The sequence below is a fragment of the Aspergillus uvarum genome (assembly GCF_003184745.1).
Source record: "Aspergillus uvarum CBS 121591 unplaced genomic scaffold BO82scaffold_71, whole genome shotgun sequence".
In the NCBI taxonomy this organism is placed as follows: Eukaryota; Fungi; Ascomycota; class Eurotiomycetes; order Eurotiales; family Aspergillaceae; genus Aspergillus; species Aspergillus uvarum.
In genome coordinates, this window is record NW_020291368.1 from 24,582 (window position 1) to 43,436 (window position 18,855).

The following is an 18,855-nucleotide window of genomic DNA, read 5'->3' on the forward strand; positions in this document are numbered from 1 at the left end:
CGAAATTCTTCTCGTCGCCGGCAAGAAGAGTCTGAGAACTGAAAGTGAATCTTCTTCTTTCTCTTTTGGACCGTAATTTTTTTTTTGTCGGAAAATCTAAAATATGTACATCAACCAACCCCAACACCAGCTAAGTCACGAAACACAATTCATGCCCCTGGCCTATACAAAATGCTCCCCCCCCCCCCCCCCCTCAAGGTGGCCTGACTCAATGACAAGGGCTGGCTAAAAAAAAAAAAGAGAACAAAACACAGAAAGAAAACACAACGACCAAGTGTCCTGACACAGTAGACCCAGGAGTTTTTGCATATGCTATTTGACCCCAAACAAACATGGAATAATGTTGGAAACCGACCGCACCCCGTTGCCAGATAGATTTGCCGCCACCGTTTCCCCCAAGCCCGGCCCCCTAGACTCCGCTTGTTTTGCCCAAAACCGATACATGGGGAGTAAAGAAACAAGAATGAAAATAAAGAAGAGCATGCTGTCATGTCACATAAAATTGCCACTGATCCAATGTCTTTGGCTCATATGTAAGAAAGCCAGACTCATTGATATGGAACCCCCCACCGCCATATGCTGCATCCGCTAAGATGTTTCGATATCTTCGAGATCAAAGTGATATCAGGCCGACGCCTGACTGAGGATGCTCGCTTGAGTTCGACTCGCTGGAAGCAGTAACGGACGATCGTTCTTCTGACTGATGTCGAGTCGATACCTAAAATGCCGGCAGCCTTTGCACCCAGTCGGAGGAGTCCCGCGTGTCGAAATGTGGCAGGAAAATCATCGTAACGAATCTTGGAGGCTGAAGCAAGGACTGCCCAGTCGAGCAGTAAGGCCTTGGTTATTCGATAAAAGATGTGTCCGTAACCCATCGAGTAAGGGATGCTTTGATCCCACAAATCGACATGGCGGAGCCAAGCTAAATGTCAGCAACCACCAAGTACCTCGTTAATCTTGTTGTTCGCAAGCGAGACACCTCCATTCTTGGGTTCGGGCGGCGCTTCCTCCTTCATGCATGCATTTTCCAAGATATTGGTCCACTTCCCACTCGTGCCTGCATGGCTGTGCTTGAGATGCTGGCGGAAATGGTCTGCACGGAAGAACTTCTTCGCATTGTTGCATTCACCGAACTTGTGTACGACGGTGAGATGCTCGAATCGACGGTCCCAGTCTGGTTGGGGATGATTGGGAAACTCCTCGCCGCAGTAACCGCAGGTGTCATGTGACGGACCGGCCCCGGTCTGCCCAGAAGTGGACGAGGGATGGAATGCTGCTTGGTAACTCGATAGAGCAGCACAGGACCACGAATGCCGTCGCAAGTGGAGCGAGTTTTGATGGCGTTCGGCCTCGTTCTTGTTCTTGAACCTATTGTTACAATAAAGGCATGAATATTGCTTCTCCATCTCGTGCGAGCTATCCATCATAATAGAGTTAGATATTTCCCATAATGAAGGCAGAAAAGAATAGCAGCTTACCGGAGCTCTTCGGGGCTATCGAATTTCTTCGGCTTCTTGGGACAGCAATCGCAAATATACAATCCGCCAAGCTTGGGTCCTGTAGGCTTCGGTGCAGGATGATTCGTCTGCAGAGACATTTTGCGCGCGGTTTCGACACTCGAAGGTTCGATAATGCTAGGTCCTTGGATGACTCGTGCGACCGGTGGTGCAACTATGCGAGCGGGTGAGGTCGGATTCATTATGGATTTGTCGTGAAAGGTATCAAGGTCAGACTTGGGTGAAAGCCCTCCAGGAGACCGGTCATAGCTGGTCATACTACTGCCTCCCACAGTTAGTCCCGCCGACGAGTAAGATCCGGTCGTTCGGATACTCAACGAGGAGGCCGCCGAATGGCTCCCGTGACCGGCAACATAACCGGAATTGACTGTCAAATTGTTCGTGTATGGTTGACCACTGGTTCTTCGTTGAGTGAGATCCCCGTTGCTGGTTATGATATGAAGTCGATGTCGATCGTCGCCCATAGGCTCACGAGGAGGGGATGATGCTCTTCTTTTCAACCCCGAAGATTTCGAAGCATCTGAATACGGCGGCGTGGCCTCCCGAAGATAAACCATCCGGGACGGGAGCGATTCGTCCGTGGAGAAATCACCTTCAATGTCTGAAAAGACGCCGTGATCGTAGCTACCTCGGTGTGAGCGGCTGGGAAGGCTGATGTTCTCGTCATATGAAGGTGTTGTTCCACCGCGACGGCGGTATACCTCTCGCAGATACCCTGAATGGTCGAGATCCACTGCTGATGACGGGGCGCTACTCTCAACACTGGGGCTGCGGCCCCCAATGTAATCCCTCCATCCAACCTTGGTACCTGGCGAGACTCCCCCTGATTGATAGCTTCCGGGCCCGGGCCATCTTACGTCGAGAGCCGAACTATCAGAGCCTCCAGGCGAAGGGATGCCGCCAAAGTTTCGGGTAGGAATCGTGAGTGTTGAAAGGGTGCCTCTAGGTTCGCTTCCACCGCTGATAGACTGGCGAGGGGAGTGTGGTTTTCCGATTTTCGACAACAGGTGCTGATCGTACGCATCTGATGAATCCTTCACACTTCTTCGCGAGAAGTCCCGCTCTCCTTTCAAGATTGGACTTGGGCTTTTGATAGACATCGCATTCCGAAAACCCTCGTCCATGGGAGGTGGGGGTTCGATCCGAATGTGCGCTTCAGGGCTCCTGGATAGTGGGAACCCACTCTGCCGGCCGTCTAAGTCGTCGAGAGCCATTCGATCACTTAGCGACACTGGTTCAGGCCGGCGGTGACCACCGAACAGGCTCGAGCTAGGATTAATGGGGGCGAGTTTTGTCGTTCCTCGGGAGTTCGCGTGCAACCAGCCAGCGTCGTAGCCGTCTTCGAGATCACTAATTCGGGGCGGCGGTGGTAGTGGCGGAGGGGCGAGATTCGGGGTCAGATTGTTGCGAATAGGCATAGGCCCGTGAGATGGATAGGAGTTTCCAGACATCGTTCCTAATGGCGTTGCAGGAAAATATGAGTTTTGAGGCTCGGTATCCTTGTTAAAGTCGTATATGTTAATCGAAGGAAGCGAGATTCGCGGCAAGTCCATCGTACACCAACAACCACAAACAGCTGCTCATCGACAAGCCAGAAAAGATCAAGCTGAGGTAGAGCTGAAGCGTGCTAGTGAAACTCGTAGTTTGAGGCTGAGCAGAAGTGGCGACGTTCCGATGTGCGCCCGTTACGGCCGCTATAGGAGTGGCTGGCTAAACAAACTTCCGACCCTGGACAAAAGCAACTTGGACAAAAGCAACTATGTCGAGTGCCAAAAAGCAGTTGCAGGATGACCAACAGGCAGCTCGGTTTGATTCAGACGGCTAGTCGGTAGCTATACCGCACTCGCAAGGTTGAGAAGTTGTCTTCGGGTGCTTGACAAGTCAGGTGAATATGACCTCATATAGCTAGGGCAGAAGGCAAGTCGGCGCCTTACCTCGGTCAAGAGGTACCTGAATGACTTCCGAAGTCGAAAGAGGGGAAGAGTTAAAAGTCCTTGATACCGATGGGGTTCTTTCGCAGTTGCGCATTACTCCGGAGACGGTTGTGTGCCATCAAATCGCCAGCAGCGGCAACTTATCGACTGAATACGGCGCAGACACGGCCGAGCATACTGAGAAGCTTTAGAAGAGTAGTGCGATTAAATGTGGAATTCTGGAATATAGCCAGGAACGAAAAGAAACCGAGAATCGGTCGACCATGCGAGATCCTCGAGGATTTAGAGGATGTTAGTTCTTTTCGAATTACTCTGGCCTAGATTCAAGTCTGTTCGACCAGAAGACGGAGTAACCGGAAGTTCGGAAAAGGGCAAGCAGTAGAAAGCGTGAGAGAAGGTGGGAGCTGTAAATGAATGGAGAACGGAGGCGAAAAGAAAGGAGAATCGAATGTCACATGCAGCTGCTTTCCGTAACGAGAAGCGAAGAGAACCAGGTCAAGGGCGGGTGGAGGAGCAATGCGGGCGAAGGTCAAGGTTGGATGGAAACTTAGGTGGAGAAGAGGAAGAGAGAAATACACCAGGTGCTGTACTGCACAGCAGTTATGCGCGGGGAAAGAGAAAGACAGGAGCTGTAAGGTAGTAATTGTAGGTGTTGGTGAAGAGTGCAAGTAGTAAGTTGAGGCGAGTTTGGAGGTGGGAGAGAGAGAAATGAATAATGAATGGGTGGTGCAAACCCCAGTCTTATTGGTGGTCCCTACAAGGCTCAAGGGCTCGTGGGAGGGAGTCCAAAACCACTGACTGTCTGTCAGACCCAAGGTTAAATCCAAACCAGATTCCCTGGTTTCCCCGGTTGGTCTCTCAGTCGTTTTGTTTTTTATTTCTTCCTTTCGTGTAAGCGCCCAGTAGTGGTGGTGGTGGTGGTGGTGGCGGTAGGATGAACGAGGAGGAAAGCAGCTTATTACAGAGGGAGAGGCAGAGGCAGAGACAGAGACAGAAGAATGATGATGATGAATGGGGTGGAAGAATTGATTTGGATGACTGAATGAATGGATGAAATGAAACAAAATGAAATGAAATGAGAATTGATCAGGAAAGGACACAAAACCCAGATGAAGGTATTGGTTCCCCCAGCACTGATACCAAACCTTGTATTTGTATCTCCGTTTCACCCTACAGTCTGGTCCGGGTGGACACCTTCCAGGCTTCGCTCAACCCACCATGTCACAGCAATATTAAGGCATGGATGAGATAGATGGAATCGATGAGAGTACTATTGCAAAGTAAACAGTTCTGTACATCTTTTCGTCAATGTATTTGGTTTTCTGCAGCAGCAATATCTACTCGAGATACAGTTTCAGATCGCAGGTCAGATCAGATACCATCAATACTCGAGCGGTACTACCAAAGTTTAAAATACGCGGTCCCATACTTCCGGGGGCACAGTTGCAATTACAAGCATACAGTACCTCCAGAGTACACATACCTGACTGACTGTAGCTGTGTGCCTTCGCGCAAGGCAATTGACTGCTCGATCAATCCTCCATTCAGTCATTCAACGGCTCATTGATTGTCACCGATACATGCGATCAGATCAATGACCATTATACAAATCTGAGTTAGACCCAGGACCACACACCGTTTGGCAGAAGGGGCCGACCGGCTGGTAGGTATGGATCAGCCGGAGTTTTAGTCGACACTTAATCTCACAAGTGTCAATTAGCATCAGCTCACTAGATTGTACTATGAGTAGTACTCCAAGCTCCCCATGCCTGGATACAACACCACGAACTTCGTACCGTACAGTATGAGAGGCAAAAAAGTCATGGATGTCGTCAGCGGTGTTTCTTCCGGTTCTCTGCCTGGCCAGGGAAAGTCTAATCCGCCTTATGGAAATGTATAATCGGTGTGTTCGGTATATTCGGTTACGACGTGCTGCGTACCTGTCGGATGGTTCTTCCCTCTGGTTTTCTGCCTCTATGCAGCCAGCCCTGGCATTGGCTCACAGCAAAAGTCCATAAACATCCAAGAAAAAGGGGGCCCAGGGGGTGAAATAGTGGTGGAGGTAGGTTTGGTTCGTTCGTTCGTTCGGGATTGGCTCTATTCTCGTCTCGTCACGTCTCGACTCGACTCGACTCGACTCGCTGACTGAGTGACGTTTATGAAGTTGTAGTGCAGTGGTAACTGTTTATATGTCTTTGTCATCGAAAGCCCAGCGATAAGGCTCTTGGGATCCTGCATTAACGACCGATTCCACGTGTTTGATTCTCAGTGTACTCCATCCACAACAAAAGACGACACTACGACATTCTGCCACGAGAGGATCATTGAGAACCAGGCAGCATGGGTCCAAGCGAGTCAAGCGTGGAGCTTTCTTGACCTTCACAGCTCGAGGACTGATTCTGGATCTCGAGCGGTGAAGGGCATGAACTAACCGGATTGGTGGTGACAGTGCAAGGACAACTGGGGGTGGAATGAGGCAGTGCTGGCGGGCTCGGACTTAGTCTCCTCGAATCCCAGCTTGCTTTTCTGGTTTGGACGAACTCCATCCATCCATCCATCCATATCCAGTCTTGCCGGTGCGGAGCGTCGTCAAAACAGTCGAGGTACCGGATAGAGCCGCCCAGGGTGGGCATTGGATGGACTCAAGCCAAGGTTTTTTACGTATGCTGTTCGGTGGACTTGCCCACACTTTCTTTGCTTAAACTTGCACTTTCCCAAAAACACAAATCCTGAAGTAAGGTCGATTTTACCCTCATGTAGTGATAAGTAGGTTGGATCTGGCTAGGTATCGTGTGGCATCGCCGCATGAGGAAGCTCAAACTACTGCGGGTCAGGGCCTCTTTCCTGGGAATCGCAACGATGCAAAGGTCTACTACCTTTCTCTGCTCTCTTCCTATGAGTACTTCCCAGTCATCAGTCCTTCGCTATAATACCAGAACCAGACCATAGAGATCAGCTTACCCGCATTCCCAGCCGTACATACTGTACATAAATTCTGCAAAATACCCACGATCCCAGTTTACCGTTACGTTTTTTTTTTTTTTTTTTCTGTTTCCTTTCCCTCCCAAAAACGCTAACATCCCCAAAGCGTCCTCCCGAACCCTCCATCCTGCCACTTTCTCGAATTTTAATCTACATGACGACCTTACCAGGCTGGTTGGTACTCCGTACCTTCTAAGGGAGAGGAAAGTCGGGTACCGAGTACTCTCTCCATGCTCCACCGTGCGTTGTGCGGACGAAGCAACAACAATTGTAAGTGGCCCTATTGGGCGTGCTCCACCCCCCAGAACAGTCTAGCGCGCCCCATTATATGCTTTAGATACATGCACTGCCACAGTGCTGTCATTTGGCACTTCCCCCCCTCCGTTGTTGCGCACCTTTTTTTTTGCCATCCGAGGTTCTTCCTTTACTTTGGAAGAATGATTATGAGCAGAGAGATGGAAGTTGTGGTAGCGAAGATTGGAATTATCCAGAATGGAAAGGGAAAATATCAGAAGCCAATGCTAAAGCCAAAGTCCTGGAGACTGAGAGAGAATTGATCTAGAAGCCGATGGTCAGGCAATGGGATGATCAATTGCGAAAGTCCTCAAGCAATGGATTTATGAAGGGCCCGGGAGGCAAAGAGAAAAAAAAAAAAAGAAAAAGAAAAACCGCAATACACAAAACACGAAAACAACTCCTGCCCGGAGCGTCTGATCTTGTTCTTGTTTTGCTCAACTTGTGGACGGTGGACCTTCTGACTACCTCTTATTGCTACCCCCTACTCCGTAATTTCTCCTTGCCAAACACGATGTATGTAGTTTGTCGATGCTCACTCGTGTCTGTGGTCATTATTGCCCGCCTCACACCGGATCGGATTTAACAAGCGATGGGTATAGCTCTGAGGGGTGAAAGGGGGACACGCGCATTTGGAATGACAAGGCAACTCACGACGCACAACGCACGAATTATGCTCCTTACTACGGGTACGCCTACTCATGGACAGCCGTGAAGGAGGGGTATCATTGCCGTCGGATGCCATAACCTCAAATCTTGCTTTTGGCTTCTGTTTGGCCACTACGATCCCAGGTTCGCTCTGATCCTAGACCAACCAGATTTGGGATCTTGATGGTGGCCTGAACTTGCAGCCTTTGCCAATATCAAGAGATTCTAACAATGAGGCTGCGCTGTAATGACAGGCCACTACCTGATCATCTTGGGAAAGAGGTCTTACGCGCCGTGACAATCAACAGGTCGAGGTACGCAGTGGCAAATTAGACAGGGCGGGCTGGTTCGATCAAACCGTGGCCCGCTTTGTGTTAGCGAGGAGACAGCGAGGGAGATCACATCCTCAGTCTAATAGAGGGTTTTGCCATAAGAATTGCGGAAACAGGATCATCAGAACCTGGCGCATCATTCGCCATCCGCGAGGACAGCCCAAAGAATAACCGGACGGATGACCTGGCACATCACCAGTACAGTCTTCGATCCTGGTTCAGTGATTCGAACGTTTCACTCTTACCAATATCATTCTATGCCCCGTATCTATATATAGGCGACCGGACCTGGTCAGCAAGTCATCTGGTCAGCTTATATGGAAGCCGTGCACGGACGGAGAGACCTGCTTCTCTAGACCGACAGGCCCAAGAGGAGATGGGACAGGAAGAGAACGACAAGGCCGGGGTGGGACACAAAACCCACGTCTTGACCATGGCCATGTGTGTAGACCAGAAGAAGTAAATAAAGTAAGGTTTTAGATTGAAAGGGTAAACCCCGAGCTGGAAGGGACAGACGACGAAAAGCGCCGTCAGCCTTAAGCCTTAAGGGGCTGCAGTATACCGCTAAATCCAGTCGTGCACAGGCCTGGGTGCTCAATCAGGTAGTGACATGTATCAAAGGGCAGGCTTTTTTCAGTCCTGTGGCGTAGGGCGATGCAACAACGGAAGGATGGTAAGAGCGTCGACGTCCAGTCAAGCAGACCTGAGACGTTACACAACGCGGGTACGCCATTCTCAATAAGCAGGGTTGGATTATAGCTGAAGAAAAAGTAGAAAGGCTATTCGCATGTGCTTGATACTAGCCATAGTTAGTTGATGTCTCGGAAAGAAAAAGCGCTAGTAGTACGGAGTGATGCTCTGCATGAAGAACAAACACTAGATACCCACGTAGCGTGCTGCAACTGCTGCCGTTTGCTGCTGCATATTTAGTCGCTTTAAATCATATCATGGGGCCCAGACGGTGCGTGTGGATTGTTTAACTGGTTTGGTTACACGAGAATCGTTGATAGTAATGATGCAGCATTAGCAGCAAGCCTACCTCAGGCAGTATTGCTCGCCCGAGGTCCTGCTATATGCTGGGTAACGTACATAGAATGACATCGCCTTGATTGGCTGGGATCGTTAAGCGACATCAAGCATTATTTACCTCGGAATAGTGGCCTAGAGGTGCAGAGACCAAGAAGCCTGGGTCCTTCTTGGCCCTGTCGAAATGGTCAATCTCCAAGACTTGGATTATGCTCGGGGTGGGAAAACTACGTTGCCCCAGGATGTTTAGCTTCGCTTGGAACCAGGGAACCCCATCTTTCATGCTGAATTGACATGTCCCCATGTCCTTATCATTGGCATCACGACCTTCCGCCTCCAAAGGACGAAGAACAAATTAACTGACCCCAATTCCTGCTTTTTAGGCCTTGGCGGTGGTTTGCGGGCCAATCGTTTTTACGAGTGATTCACGATGACAGAGATAGCGGGATGGCCTCTGCAACCCATGAGTGGATTGGCTATACGATGATGCCGATGATGCATGCGATATGCTGATGGAGAGGGTCTCGAATCTGACAGTTGCTTGTTGGGTTTCTGGGAGTATCTCCCTTAAACATCAATGCCTTGGGTGCTGCTGTCGAAAGTTGGAAATGTAGCTAGGCCTTGGCATTGTCGCCGACCATGCTCGCACTGTTGGAAGTTTTTCCCCGGCGCAGGATGGCTAGGCCGAACCAGGTTTTCTGTACATTGTCACACATAATGATAAGAGGAATCTGGGAGAGAATGGAATGATAATCAAATGTGCTACCGCTGAAACAATGACGATGACAGGAGGAGACGGTAGGTTGTGTAAATTATCCGCGGCGATGGCCAGATCCGGATGATATCCAGAAGTTCTTGGCTTCCATGGGGTGGATTGGAAAGTGGACCGACCAGCATTGGTGGGGACAGCGAGGGTTGGTTCGTGCCTCAGGTTCAATTCCCCGTTCCCGGACCCCGGCTACCCTTGCCCTTGCCCTATACCCTAGTCCCATATCTTCCTGACCGCTTTCTGGATTCTGAGATTCTGCCCAGAAGACCCCTCTCGCCGCCTGGCATCGACACGGCTTGACGTTCTGCATCATATCATTTTCCAGCTTCTCACTTAAATTGGTTTGTGGTGCACTTCCTAAATATAACGTTGTATAGGTCGTCTACAACTTCTTTACTATCGCTATGAACAAGATACCTGGTCACAATATCTATGTTGGGGGGTGGGTTTCCTTCCCTATACACTCTTGTTTCCACTTACCTCTCTACCTTCCTTTTCGACACGCCACTAGAGAATTAGCTTCTGGGGTCAACTGAATGAAAAGGAACAGTTGTTAACAAAGTCTGCAGGGTCCTCTCACTCAAAAACAATGCGGCTTTGACTCGAGCAAACATCACACACATTGTTTCGGTGTTACGGCTCCAGCAAGCAGATGAACTTTTGGCGCCTTATCAACGTCATTGCATAGAAGTTGACGATGTTGATGACGAAAACCTGTTGGAGCATTTCCCCGCCGCCGTCAAGTTCATTCAGTCGGGACTTGACAGCGGGGGCGCGGTGCTTGTGCATTGGTAAGTCATTGTGGTTGCAACACCCCACGATGCACTAATTACTACCTTCGAATACTAACTCCTCCCGAGTGCAATGGGAAAGTCTCGTTCTGCGACTGTGTGCATTGCCTACATGCTTCATCAGCAGCGTAGTGCGCTGACCCCGCAATCAGCACTTACCATCATTAGAGAGAGCCGGCCTCTCTGTGAACCCAACGATGGCTTCATGGAACAGCTCTCGCTCTACCATCAGATGGGCTGTCCCGAAGATGTCACAAGCCATCCTTTGTACAGCAGATGGCTTTACCGCCGGGAAGTCGAAGAAAGTGTCGCCTGCGGACGGGCACCTGAAATGAACAATGTTCTGTTCGAGGACGAACAGCCGCACAGGCCACAGGAATCTACAGGTCGTACCACGGAGATCAAGTGTCGTAAATGCCGGTTGGTTATCCTTATTTCCTTTCATTTGCCTTTATGACTTTCAGTAAGCCAAGGTTCTTGATTTGGAAACCTCATTGACTGAATATCCAGACGCAAATTGGCAACCACACCGTTTGTCGTCCCTCATGGACTCCAGAAACCGGGCGCTTCGCTCGCGAATACCGAGTGTGCACATGTTTTCCTCCATCCATTGACCTGGATGCGTCCGAGTCTCTTTCCAGAAAGCGAGTCGGGTGATTCTAGTGCACCGCTGGGTTCCCCGTCAGCAGACGCTCCGCTATCTGGTCGTTTGACCTGCCCCAACACCTCTTGCGGCGCCAACATTGGAAAATTTGCCTGGCAGGGTATGCGATGCAGCTGCAGTGAATGGGTGGTCCCCGCCATCGGCCTGGCGAAAGCTCGAGTAGACATCTCCGAGCAGGTGAATACGATCCGGGGGCCAGCCCAGGCAGCCTTTGGCATTCGGCTACCGCCTGGAATGAGACCTAGTCCCATTGACGAGACCAATGGGCGGGGTAACCTCTAAGCTTTCCAGCAGGATTCTACAAGGCAGCAATCAGGCTTTGATCGAACCGAATCGAGTGTTGCTGACATGCCAGAGGGTCATCACAGTCACATGGTGAACACTTTCAGCCTCGCATGGGGAGGCAGTAAGATCGACCGAAGTTGAGTCGCAAGCAGCAACGCCACATCGAGTTTAGTTCATCAAAGTATGTCCGAGAGTCCCTGCGGGTGCTTGCGTGGGTAGTTGAAAGGCAGAACAAAAGACAAAGCAAACGTGGCAAGCAGACAGTCCCTCGCTGCGATTCGCGGGTTAAAAGGGGGCATTTAAGCTTTATTCGTGGCCAAAACCGCGGGCCAGGCAAGAAAAAAGGGAAGGGACATGCGCAGGTTACGCACACGCATACGATATGATAGACCTAAGTCTAGGCTCGATTGATACTGGACCGAAAGGTCGCGAGTTTAAAGAACGAAAGGACCCTGATGTCGATCCTTTAGCGGGGAGAGGGGAAGCTATGAGACAGTAGTCCTAGCGCCGAGATGACCTCACCTTCTCTAGCTCTTATCTACCAGCCAACCACAGTCATGTATTCAATCGACGCGGCGCCTAAGCCCTTCAACCTTGTTAATCTGATAACGTCCGATCACCGAGCAATTAATCAATTCATCAATCAATCAATCATCAACCCGACACCGAGCGCGAAAACCCGCGCAACGCGATGACCTCAAATCCCCATGTAACCAAGGAGAGGAGTATAGGTGACCGAGTCAGGGCTAGGACCCCACATCCTGCGACCAAAAAACCCCACGAGGCTATTCTCCCACTCTTCTAAACCTCTTTAAGGCGAGCCCCACAAAGTTAAGGGCCCTCCACCCTCCAGCGGACAGCCACCAATGATCTGCAGCCAGCGGTCGATCGAGGAGAAACAAAGCACCAGGCAAGAGTTGCACAGGTTCCTGGCGCCTATCGGCTGACTAATCGGACTGGAGAGAGCCCTGGTCGACAAAGTTGCTACATGTGTTTACTCGCTATGCTTCAACAATGCGGGAAAGAAGCAAGCATACCAATAACTTAAAACAAAGATTATTACTTTTGGGGAGGGGAAGGGGAAGGGGAAGAGAAGGGGAAGAAGGGGAAGGGGGTCGGAACGATCAGGTTGAGACTTGAGAGGGGTGAGGCCTGGTAAGGTCTAGGCTGGATCACTAGCTCCGGCACGGGGGCTGTGCAAAAGCTCTCTTACACAACTGGGGCACGCTAGCCATGGTTGCGGGTGCCTTTTTTTTTCTTTTTTTTTTTTCTGGAGATTTGCCAGGTTTGCTACGCGGTAAGGTACGAGCTGGTATGTTAAGTATGTTACGATATATGTGTATTTTTCACTTTGCCCAACCTCTTCCCTTCTCTGGCGGCGTAGGGCAGACCACCGCCCTGCCCTCCTTGGTCGACGTGGGTGGCAAGGCCACAAAACGTGGGAGACAGAATGTCATAGAAGGTCCAGAACATTATCACTTTAAAGCTCTTCTCCGTAGACTACATGGTACTCTTTGTGAAGTATGGAAGTGTGTCTGTGCATAAGTATCCGCCTGGCTGGATCTCTCGAGTACAAGACACAAACCAGGCAGATACTTTATCCAGCCTGTACACTACGGTCACTCACCTAAGCTAGTTGTACAGTACTCAAGGTCATTTGATGCTGCTGGATATGCAATGCATGATCAAGGCTCGATGATCGAGTCATTCAGGAACCAACGGTTCCGGCCCTCCCTCCCCCCCTCGTCAACGTCCACAGCCTAGTATAGGCACCATCTTCGATATGCTATAGAGTGGTCTTTGTCTACGTTCGATCTAGTCATCATTCTCAACGATAATATCTCACAGACCATGGCATCCACATAGACACGATATCACAACTGAGTTCGATAGTCAGAAGAGGTGGAGGATGACGTCAGCGCCCCGTTTCCTCCAGTTCCTATTTGATAGTTCAGAGTCTATACTGCCTTACGGATACTCCGTATAGCATTGATAAATTGTCGAGTGACGATAGCAAGACATGCTATTCTTGACTATAATTCTCTATACATTATTGACTATTGTTGCGTAGGAATTGATTTCAGGAAATTAGTATATGTATTGATAGCCATTGCGACTGCCAGTGGCCCTTTGATTCCCTCAAGGTCCTTGGGATGTACTCCGTATCATGGATTAATCCAAATGGATCTATTCCCCATTCAAACTTGTCCGGAACGGGCCCACGACTCGGACTCGGGAGCCAAATTGTCCACTTTAACCCTATCTAAGTTAGATACTATCTTACACTATGTAGAGTAGAGTACTCTAATTTGTTCTTCGCTGTCTAGTGTACTGTGTATGTACATGGCAATGTTGATGTGTAGGTATGGAATGATGTCATCCCTGACAAAAAGCAATCACAATCATGATTGATGAATCTCCAGCTTACCCCCTCTCTGCCAGCAAAAATCGGAAGTGAAGAAAAGATGCAGGAGAAAGCGAGGGGACTCCGCAGTACTAAACCCAACCGGCGACTAGAGCGAGGAAACTAAGCAGCACTGCCTCACAAGGAGACCCACTGCTTTGCTTGACAAAATCTCTTGGCTCTTTTTCGTTTCCCACTGTCATCCTGACAGACAGACACACGGATATGACTTTTATCTCCGGGTTAAGTCGTCTTTTTCTTCCTTTGGGGATTAGATCAGACGAACTCGTCTTACATAGTACGACTTCTGCGGACGCTATGAACAGTGGAATGGAGTCTATCATTTCCTCTCTTACATTAGTCTCCGCAGCGTGTGTGGGCTAGGCTGTTGGATACAGAGACGATGGGAGTGAGGGAAGAGGGGAGGGGCCCCGGGCGGAATGGATTCGTACTCTATGCAAATATCATCACTTACCAACCCTGGATAGGGGATGATTGACGACGCTTGGTGGAAAAGAATCCGATGATTGGGAAGTTTTGTACACGCGGGAGAGAACTGTTAAATTAAGATGAGGGCATTTTTTCCAGACTTCGTAGATTAATTGCCACTGGATGGGGTCGGTTCCCCGCTCTTTCAGTCTCTGCTACCGGGAAGTCCTGTCGCATCCATTGGATCAGACGAGGTTGGACTCCATTGTACTGTACTTTGCTATCGGTGATTTGGTACTAGTGAGCAGTGTACGAAAAAATGTGTGCGACTCTATGTGTAAGGCTGGCTGGTGGTGTGTTGGGTAGGAAATGCCGACGGGGGGACGGCGGCCGTTCCCTGCCTTATGCCTTATGCCTTAAGGAAGGATGGGCTTTCGATTTCTAGAAGCCGCCTAAGGCTGAGATGTGGCCATGTTGCCTTGTAGCTACTTCGTAGCTCAGTCCAAGCTTCTTGCGACAGGGTGTGTGGTAAATGCAGGCCAGACGCACTGCAAGTGAGGTTAGTTACCGTATCTGTCTTGACTTGTTCATGTGGCAGATCAAGACTAAGGGTCCGCGTCCCATCCTTTGCACTCGTGACAAAGAGTGATCCGGGTGGTCCTGTTGGAAATCTGACTGGATAAGTGATGGGAAACAAAGATCCCAGGGCTGTGCTATCCGCGGGTTTCTGTCTTCCTCGCACATGTCTTGGATGATGACTGAGATTCTTCATGAACAGGGCAATGGACTCCTGGCCCCTGGTGTTAGGACCATAGAGAGATGTCGCTCCAGAAGACATATTCGTACGAATACGAAGCTGTCTTAGACATCACCCAAGAACCCAGGCTATGCTGGTCACGCATCATGATAAGACATGCCACAGTATGCACCGCGCGGCCAGGCTCACTAGAAGGAGTCGTGCGCACACTCTGTCCTGAACCATCTCAATGAACATCGACCTAGTCCCAAGGCAGGTGCACGTTCACCCAACACAAACTCAAATACCACCAGACGGGACGGATGGAAAAAACGAGGGATCCTGCAGCCGTTGCCGGTTGCGCCTCGCGACTTCAGCGTTGCGCACTCTGTCGATCCGCATTTGGTAGAAGTTCCTATCCCACCATGTATGTGATCAGTATCAAGACACCTGTACAGGGAACAAAAAGCAAAAATCCGTACTTGTGCAGCGCAAAGATCCGCGGCGAATCATCCGTGCTCGGCGTTGTGGCATCCCCGGATTTCTTGATCGCATCAATCTGCAGCGCATTATCAATCAGCCAGCCCGTCCATCCTCCCAGTTGGTCGTCGTTCTTTCTCTCCATCTCACACTCAAAGACTTGAAACACCTACCTTGTCATCGCGCTCTTTCTCTGCGGCCTTATCGTCCTTGCCTTCTCCATCCTTCTCCTTCGAGTTCTTGTCCTTCTCTTTCTCCTTTTCCTTCTCCTTCTCCTTCTCCTTGTCCCCGCTCTTCTTCGCCTTCCGCGCCTGCCTCTCCTCGTACTCCTTCTTCACCTTCTCGATCTCTTTGGCCATAGCATCGCGCTTCGCTTTCGCCTCAACCTCCGCCGCATCAATGATAGGAGAGCAGAAGTTTCGGTCTGTGAGGTGGGAGGGGCAGGTGTAGAAGAAATCCTGCGAGGGGGGTCGTTCAATCGTTAGCACGGTGAATAGAGACCAATGCGTGGGGTCTTCAAGTCTTTTATGGCAGACACCCAGAAACGGCTTACCTTGTTGTCAGGAGTGATAAGGACCGAGGTCGAGGGTTTGTAGCAGATGTAGCATGATTTAGCAGAGGTGTCGGCTACGCGACGGAGGTGGTAGGTATTTTGGAATGGCGAGGCCATTTTTTCTGCGAGAATAAGGGGAGATTAGGAGTGAGAAGCGGAAGGGCTAAGGAGTATCTGTGGTTGACTACGTCCTGGGCGCATGGGGGTAGGATGGAAATACAAAGGTTGGAGCTTTGCGCGGGGAAGGGACAAGTGAATTAGTTTGGGTGCGGAGGAAATAGTCCACTCTTGGTGATGTCATGTGACAAGTATACAATACATGTTGCCCTCTCGAATTCTGGAATACAGTGATATCCACTGATAACTACCTGCCGAACTAACGCCAGAGCAATGCATACATAACAGTCAGGACTGACTCTAGGTCTAAGCCTTAACTTTTCAAAGAGAACAATATCCCCTTTCCTAGAACGTTGGATATAGGATAAAAAAGGGAAACGATCAAGAAGCTCATCTTCGGGGATTCAGAAGAGTCAAAAACAGGAGAACCAAGTTTACCTTGGAAGTTCATCACACCACAATACCTTCCATCATTGAGAATCCGCAAGTGGAAGACTGTTTGCAGAGGAAGTGGAAATTTACAGACCCTCATCAACCACGCCAGCGGCCTCCTCGGCTAGCCGGAGGTCTTTAGCATCCAAATCTATCACGGTAAAATATTTGTTGAACGCGGACAGGATGCTTTTCAGAGAGTGTTTAAGTGTCGCCAGGACTAGATCCACATCAGGAACCCGACGAGCCTGAGCCTGCGCCTCCGGATTGCTGGAAGATGGGAAATCGACATCCGTCCAGTGCGCGTCCAGACCGCCGTTGATGAACGGCTCTAGGGTTTGGATGGTTTCGGTGAACAGACGGATGATGGCAGGAACGTCAGCTTGGACTTTACCGTAGGAATCCTCTTCGAGACTCTTGATGGTGAGACCAGTAAGAGAGTCGATGGAGTGGACAATGGAGCCTATATTGGCGTGGGGGGTGCCAAGGACGATACCGGACAAGCGACGGGCGTAAGTGTGTTGGAATTGGCGGCCAACCGGGGTGCGAAGGGCTTGTGCCATGAGAGGGTGCAAGTCTTCGGGCTTGCACGTGATCAAGGGGCCGGTGAGGCGCTCGAGGAGTTCCTTGTAAGTAGCAAGGAGCTTCTGCTTGTGTTCGGGACTGAGCATGGCAGATAGTGCCCGGTCCAGGACATCAAGAGCTTTGGCGCGGGCGTTAGGAGTCCAGTCAGGGTTGCTTCCGAATGATTTAATGGTCTCATTCAAAGTTTCCTGGTGAGAAGTGGTCTTGGGGATGGGGGCGAAGATGTCAACCTCACTTGGCGCCTTGAGCGGGTCTGTGAGTCGAGGAAGAGTGCGAAGGACGAGTTCATCTTTGGGAGGTAGGCCAGTGTCGATAGTGGAAAGTGCCTTTGTCTTTTCCCTATTCTCCCGATATTCCTTCTCATCGACCTTAGGTTTGACCCGGGTCGCGACTCCCTTGACCACTTCTGTGGCCGCGGCGAAAATCTGAGCCCAGGCTGCCCCTTCTTCGCGGTCGATATCATTAAAGATCGCTTTGCGACGATCAGGAAACTGCTGGCTTATCAAAAGTAGTTCCCAGAATGCGAAGGCTCGAACCGTCTCCTTCTTCGCTTTGAGACCGCTAAGCAAGCTGCCGTTGGGGTCTTTAGCATCGGCTGTCAAAGGCTGGCCACGCTTGAGGGGCTCTTTGCTCAAAAATATGGAAAAGAAAAGGTTGGCGCTCTGCCAACAAATCATCAGAAGTGCTCCTGAGACCATTGACCTGACGATGATTCCCGGGGTGATCGGTGGAAGAAAGCCCGGCGGATGAGCGGCGGACCTGGGGATGTCCCAGAAGAGTTTGGCAAAATACAAGGTGGTACTCCACGCAGAACGACGGAGGAAAATGGAGTACGCCAGAGGGCAAACTAGAGCAGCCAACAAACTCCTCTTGATTCCGCCAACAATGGCCGGCAGGAATTCAGCCTGGATGCGTTTGGCAGTAGACTGAACTGTACTTTTGTCCTTCTCAGACCGTTTGGCGACTGGGATAGGGATTTGGTCATAATCACAGTACAGATGAAAAACTGACTGTACCACTGCAAGCATGAGGTGATAGGTGTAGAGGTAGATAGCCCGTTCATTCAGACTTGCGCGCTCATGGGGTCTGGCATCATGTCTCTTTCTTTAGCTGAGGTTCCGCCACGCTCAAAGTAATTCAGCCTCGGGTGAGCACATACCTGGCTCGGTTCACCCATTCCAAGTGCGCACTAAGCGGCGAAGACCATCTGTAAATTTCATTGAACCACCAGGCTGAGAACATGTACCATCCGAAAGTCTGGAAAGCATCGAACGGGATAAGTTGTTTGAGAGTACTGATTGACGAGGCGGTCGTCCTTGCGCCAAGGTGCATCTGACCAACACGCAGAACAAAGATGACAAGGCTGCAGAGGGAGAGTAAAATTGTTCGAATGCCGCATGCTCCAATTGGGAACCATGACCAGAAGACTAGTGGGATGTCGCAAGTGGTTAGCGATCGCCGTGATTTCGTCTTGCGAGCTGCTCCATCCATCGTGGTTGTACTTACATGATGATTTTTCACCAAGGATAAATGCAACAATATAACAGACTAATAGCGCCAGTGCAGAAGCGTGAACAAATCGTCTGTGCAGGGCCGAGGTCAATATGCGCCGATAAGGGCGAGGCCGTGCAGCAGCCATGATGAGGGTTGGGATCTAAGTGTGATGGGATGATCTCTAGGTAGAGAAGGATGAATCAAGTTCACCGCATGATCAGAGTAGCCGCAGAATGGGTAGCAAGTATGCCTTGGAATAATTGAAGCTCCAAGCGTATTGAAATGGAGCTCAGTTGAGAGAAAGCGGACAGCGGATGCGACGACAAAATGAAGCTTTTCGAACAAAGCACCAAAACACACCCACCAGCCACATCCGCCGTATC

General features: G+C 50.2%; 6 protein-coding genes across 6 annotated transcripts; 3 read left to right on the forward strand and 3 right to left on the reverse strand.

Moving 5' to 3' along the window:
• Window positions 1-710: 710 nt before the first annotated feature.
• Window positions 711-3,422, reverse strand: znfA (putative C2H2 finger domain protein). The gene is made up of 2 exons (XM_025630488.1): window positions 1,479-3,422; window positions 711-1,416 (listed from the first exon to the last, which is right to left on the reverse strand). Exons 1-2 carry the CDS (start codon window positions 3,068-3,070, stop codon window positions 930-932), a joined length of 2,079 nt encoding a protein of 692 aa, XP_025487381.1. The 5' UTR covers window positions 3,071-3,422; the 3' UTR covers window positions 711-929.
• Window positions 3,423-5,207: 1,785 nt separating this feature from the next.
• On the forward strand, window positions 5,208-5,544 carry BO82DRAFT_187086 (uncharacterized protein). The gene has a single exon (XM_025630489.1). It carries the CDS (start codon window positions 5,278-5,280, stop codon window positions 5,467-5,469), a length of 192 nt encoding a protein of 63 aa, XP_025487382.1. The 5' UTR covers window positions 5,208-5,277; the 3' UTR covers window positions 5,470-5,544.
• A 1,108-nt stretch (window positions 5,545-6,652) lies between these two features.
• On the forward strand, window positions 6,653-7,612 carry BO82DRAFT_358441 (uncharacterized protein). The gene has a single exon (XM_025636291.1). It carries the CDS (start codon window positions 7,053-7,055, stop codon window positions 7,311-7,313), a length of 261 nt encoding a protein of 86 aa, XP_025487383.1. The 5' UTR covers window positions 6,653-7,052; the 3' UTR covers window positions 7,314-7,612.
• A 2,205-nt stretch (window positions 7,613-9,817) lies between these two features.
• On the forward strand, window positions 9,818-11,497 carry dspC (dual specificity phosphatase YVH1). Its single transcript, XM_025630490.1, has 4 exons — window positions 9,818-9,944; window positions 10,072-10,293; window positions 10,363-10,713; window positions 10,804-11,497. Exons 1-4 carry the CDS (start codon window positions 9,907-9,909, stop codon window positions 11,237-11,239), a joined length of 1,047 nt encoding a protein of 348 aa, XP_025487384.1. The 5' UTR covers window positions 9,818-9,906; the 3' UTR covers window positions 11,240-11,497.
• A 3,614-nt stretch (window positions 11,498-15,111) lies between these two features.
• BO82DRAFT_368687 (AAA-ATPase Vps4-associated 1 family protein) lies at window positions 15,112-15,961 on the reverse strand (the record flags this gene model as incomplete). The annotated part of the gene is made up of 4 exons (XM_025637134.1): window positions 15,112-15,226; window positions 15,294-15,370; window positions 15,465-15,749; window positions 15,845-15,961. 4 exons carry the CDS (start codon window positions 15,959-15,961, stop codon window positions 15,112-15,114), a joined length of 594 nt encoding a protein of 197 aa, XP_025487385.1.
• A 182-nt stretch (window positions 15,962-16,143) lies between these two features.
• On the reverse strand, window positions 16,144-18,775 carry BO82DRAFT_436010 (nucleoporin NDC1). The gene is made up of 3 exons (XM_025641083.1): window positions 18,485-18,775; window positions 18,138-18,405; window positions 16,144-18,064 (listed from the first exon to the last, which is right to left on the reverse strand). The coding sequence occupies exons 1-3, from the start codon at window positions 18,615-18,617 to the stop codon at window positions 16,480-16,482; spliced, it is 1,986 nt and encodes a 661-aa protein (XP_025487386.1). The 5' UTR covers window positions 18,618-18,775; the 3' UTR covers window positions 16,144-16,479.
• Between the last annotated feature and the right edge of the window lie 80 nt (window positions 18,776-18,855).

Excerpts from the sequence above, each read along its gene's own strand:
- znfA (XM_025630488.1), bottom strand. The coding sequence starts at position 3,070 with ATGGACTTGCCGCGAATCTCGCTTCCTTCGATTAACATATACGACTTT. Across the intron at positions 1,417-1,478 it reads GATAGCCCCGAAGAGCTCCG|CTCGCACGAGATGGAGAAGC; the intron begins GTAAGCTGCTAT and ends TATGATGGATAG.
- BO82DRAFT_187086 (XM_025630489.1), top strand. The coding sequence starts at position 5,278 with ATGTCGTCAGCGGTGTTTCTTCCGGTTCTCTGCCTGGCCAGGGAAAGT.
- BO82DRAFT_358441 (XM_025636291.1), top strand. The coding sequence starts at position 7,053 with ATGAAGGGCCCGGGAGGCAAAGAGAAAAAAAAAAAAAGAAAAAGAAAA.
- dspC (XM_025630490.1), top strand. The coding sequence starts at position 9,907 with ATGAACAAGATACCTGGTCACAATATCTATGTTGGGGG. Across the intron at positions 10,294-10,362 it reads GGCGCGGTGCTTGTGCATTG|TGCAATGGGAAAGTCTCGTT; the intron begins GTAAGTCATTGT and ends ACTCCTCCCGAG. Across the intron at positions 10,714-10,803 it reads ATCAAGTGTCGTAAATGCCG|ACGCAAATTGGCAACCACAC; the intron begins GTTGGTTATCCT and ends CTGAATATCCAG.
- BO82DRAFT_436010 (XM_025641083.1), bottom strand. The coding sequence starts at position 18,617 with ATGGCTGCTGCACGGCCTCGCCCTTATCGGCGCATATTGACCTCGGCC. Across the intron at positions 18,406-18,484 it reads CCTTGGTGAAAAATCATCAT|TCTTCTGGTCATGGTTCCCA; the intron begins GTAAGTACAACC and ends ACATCCCACTAG. Across the intron at positions 18,065-18,137 it reads GAATGGGTGAACCGAGCCAG|ACCCCATGAGCGCGCAAGTC; the intron begins GTATGTGCTCAC and ends ACATGATGCCAG.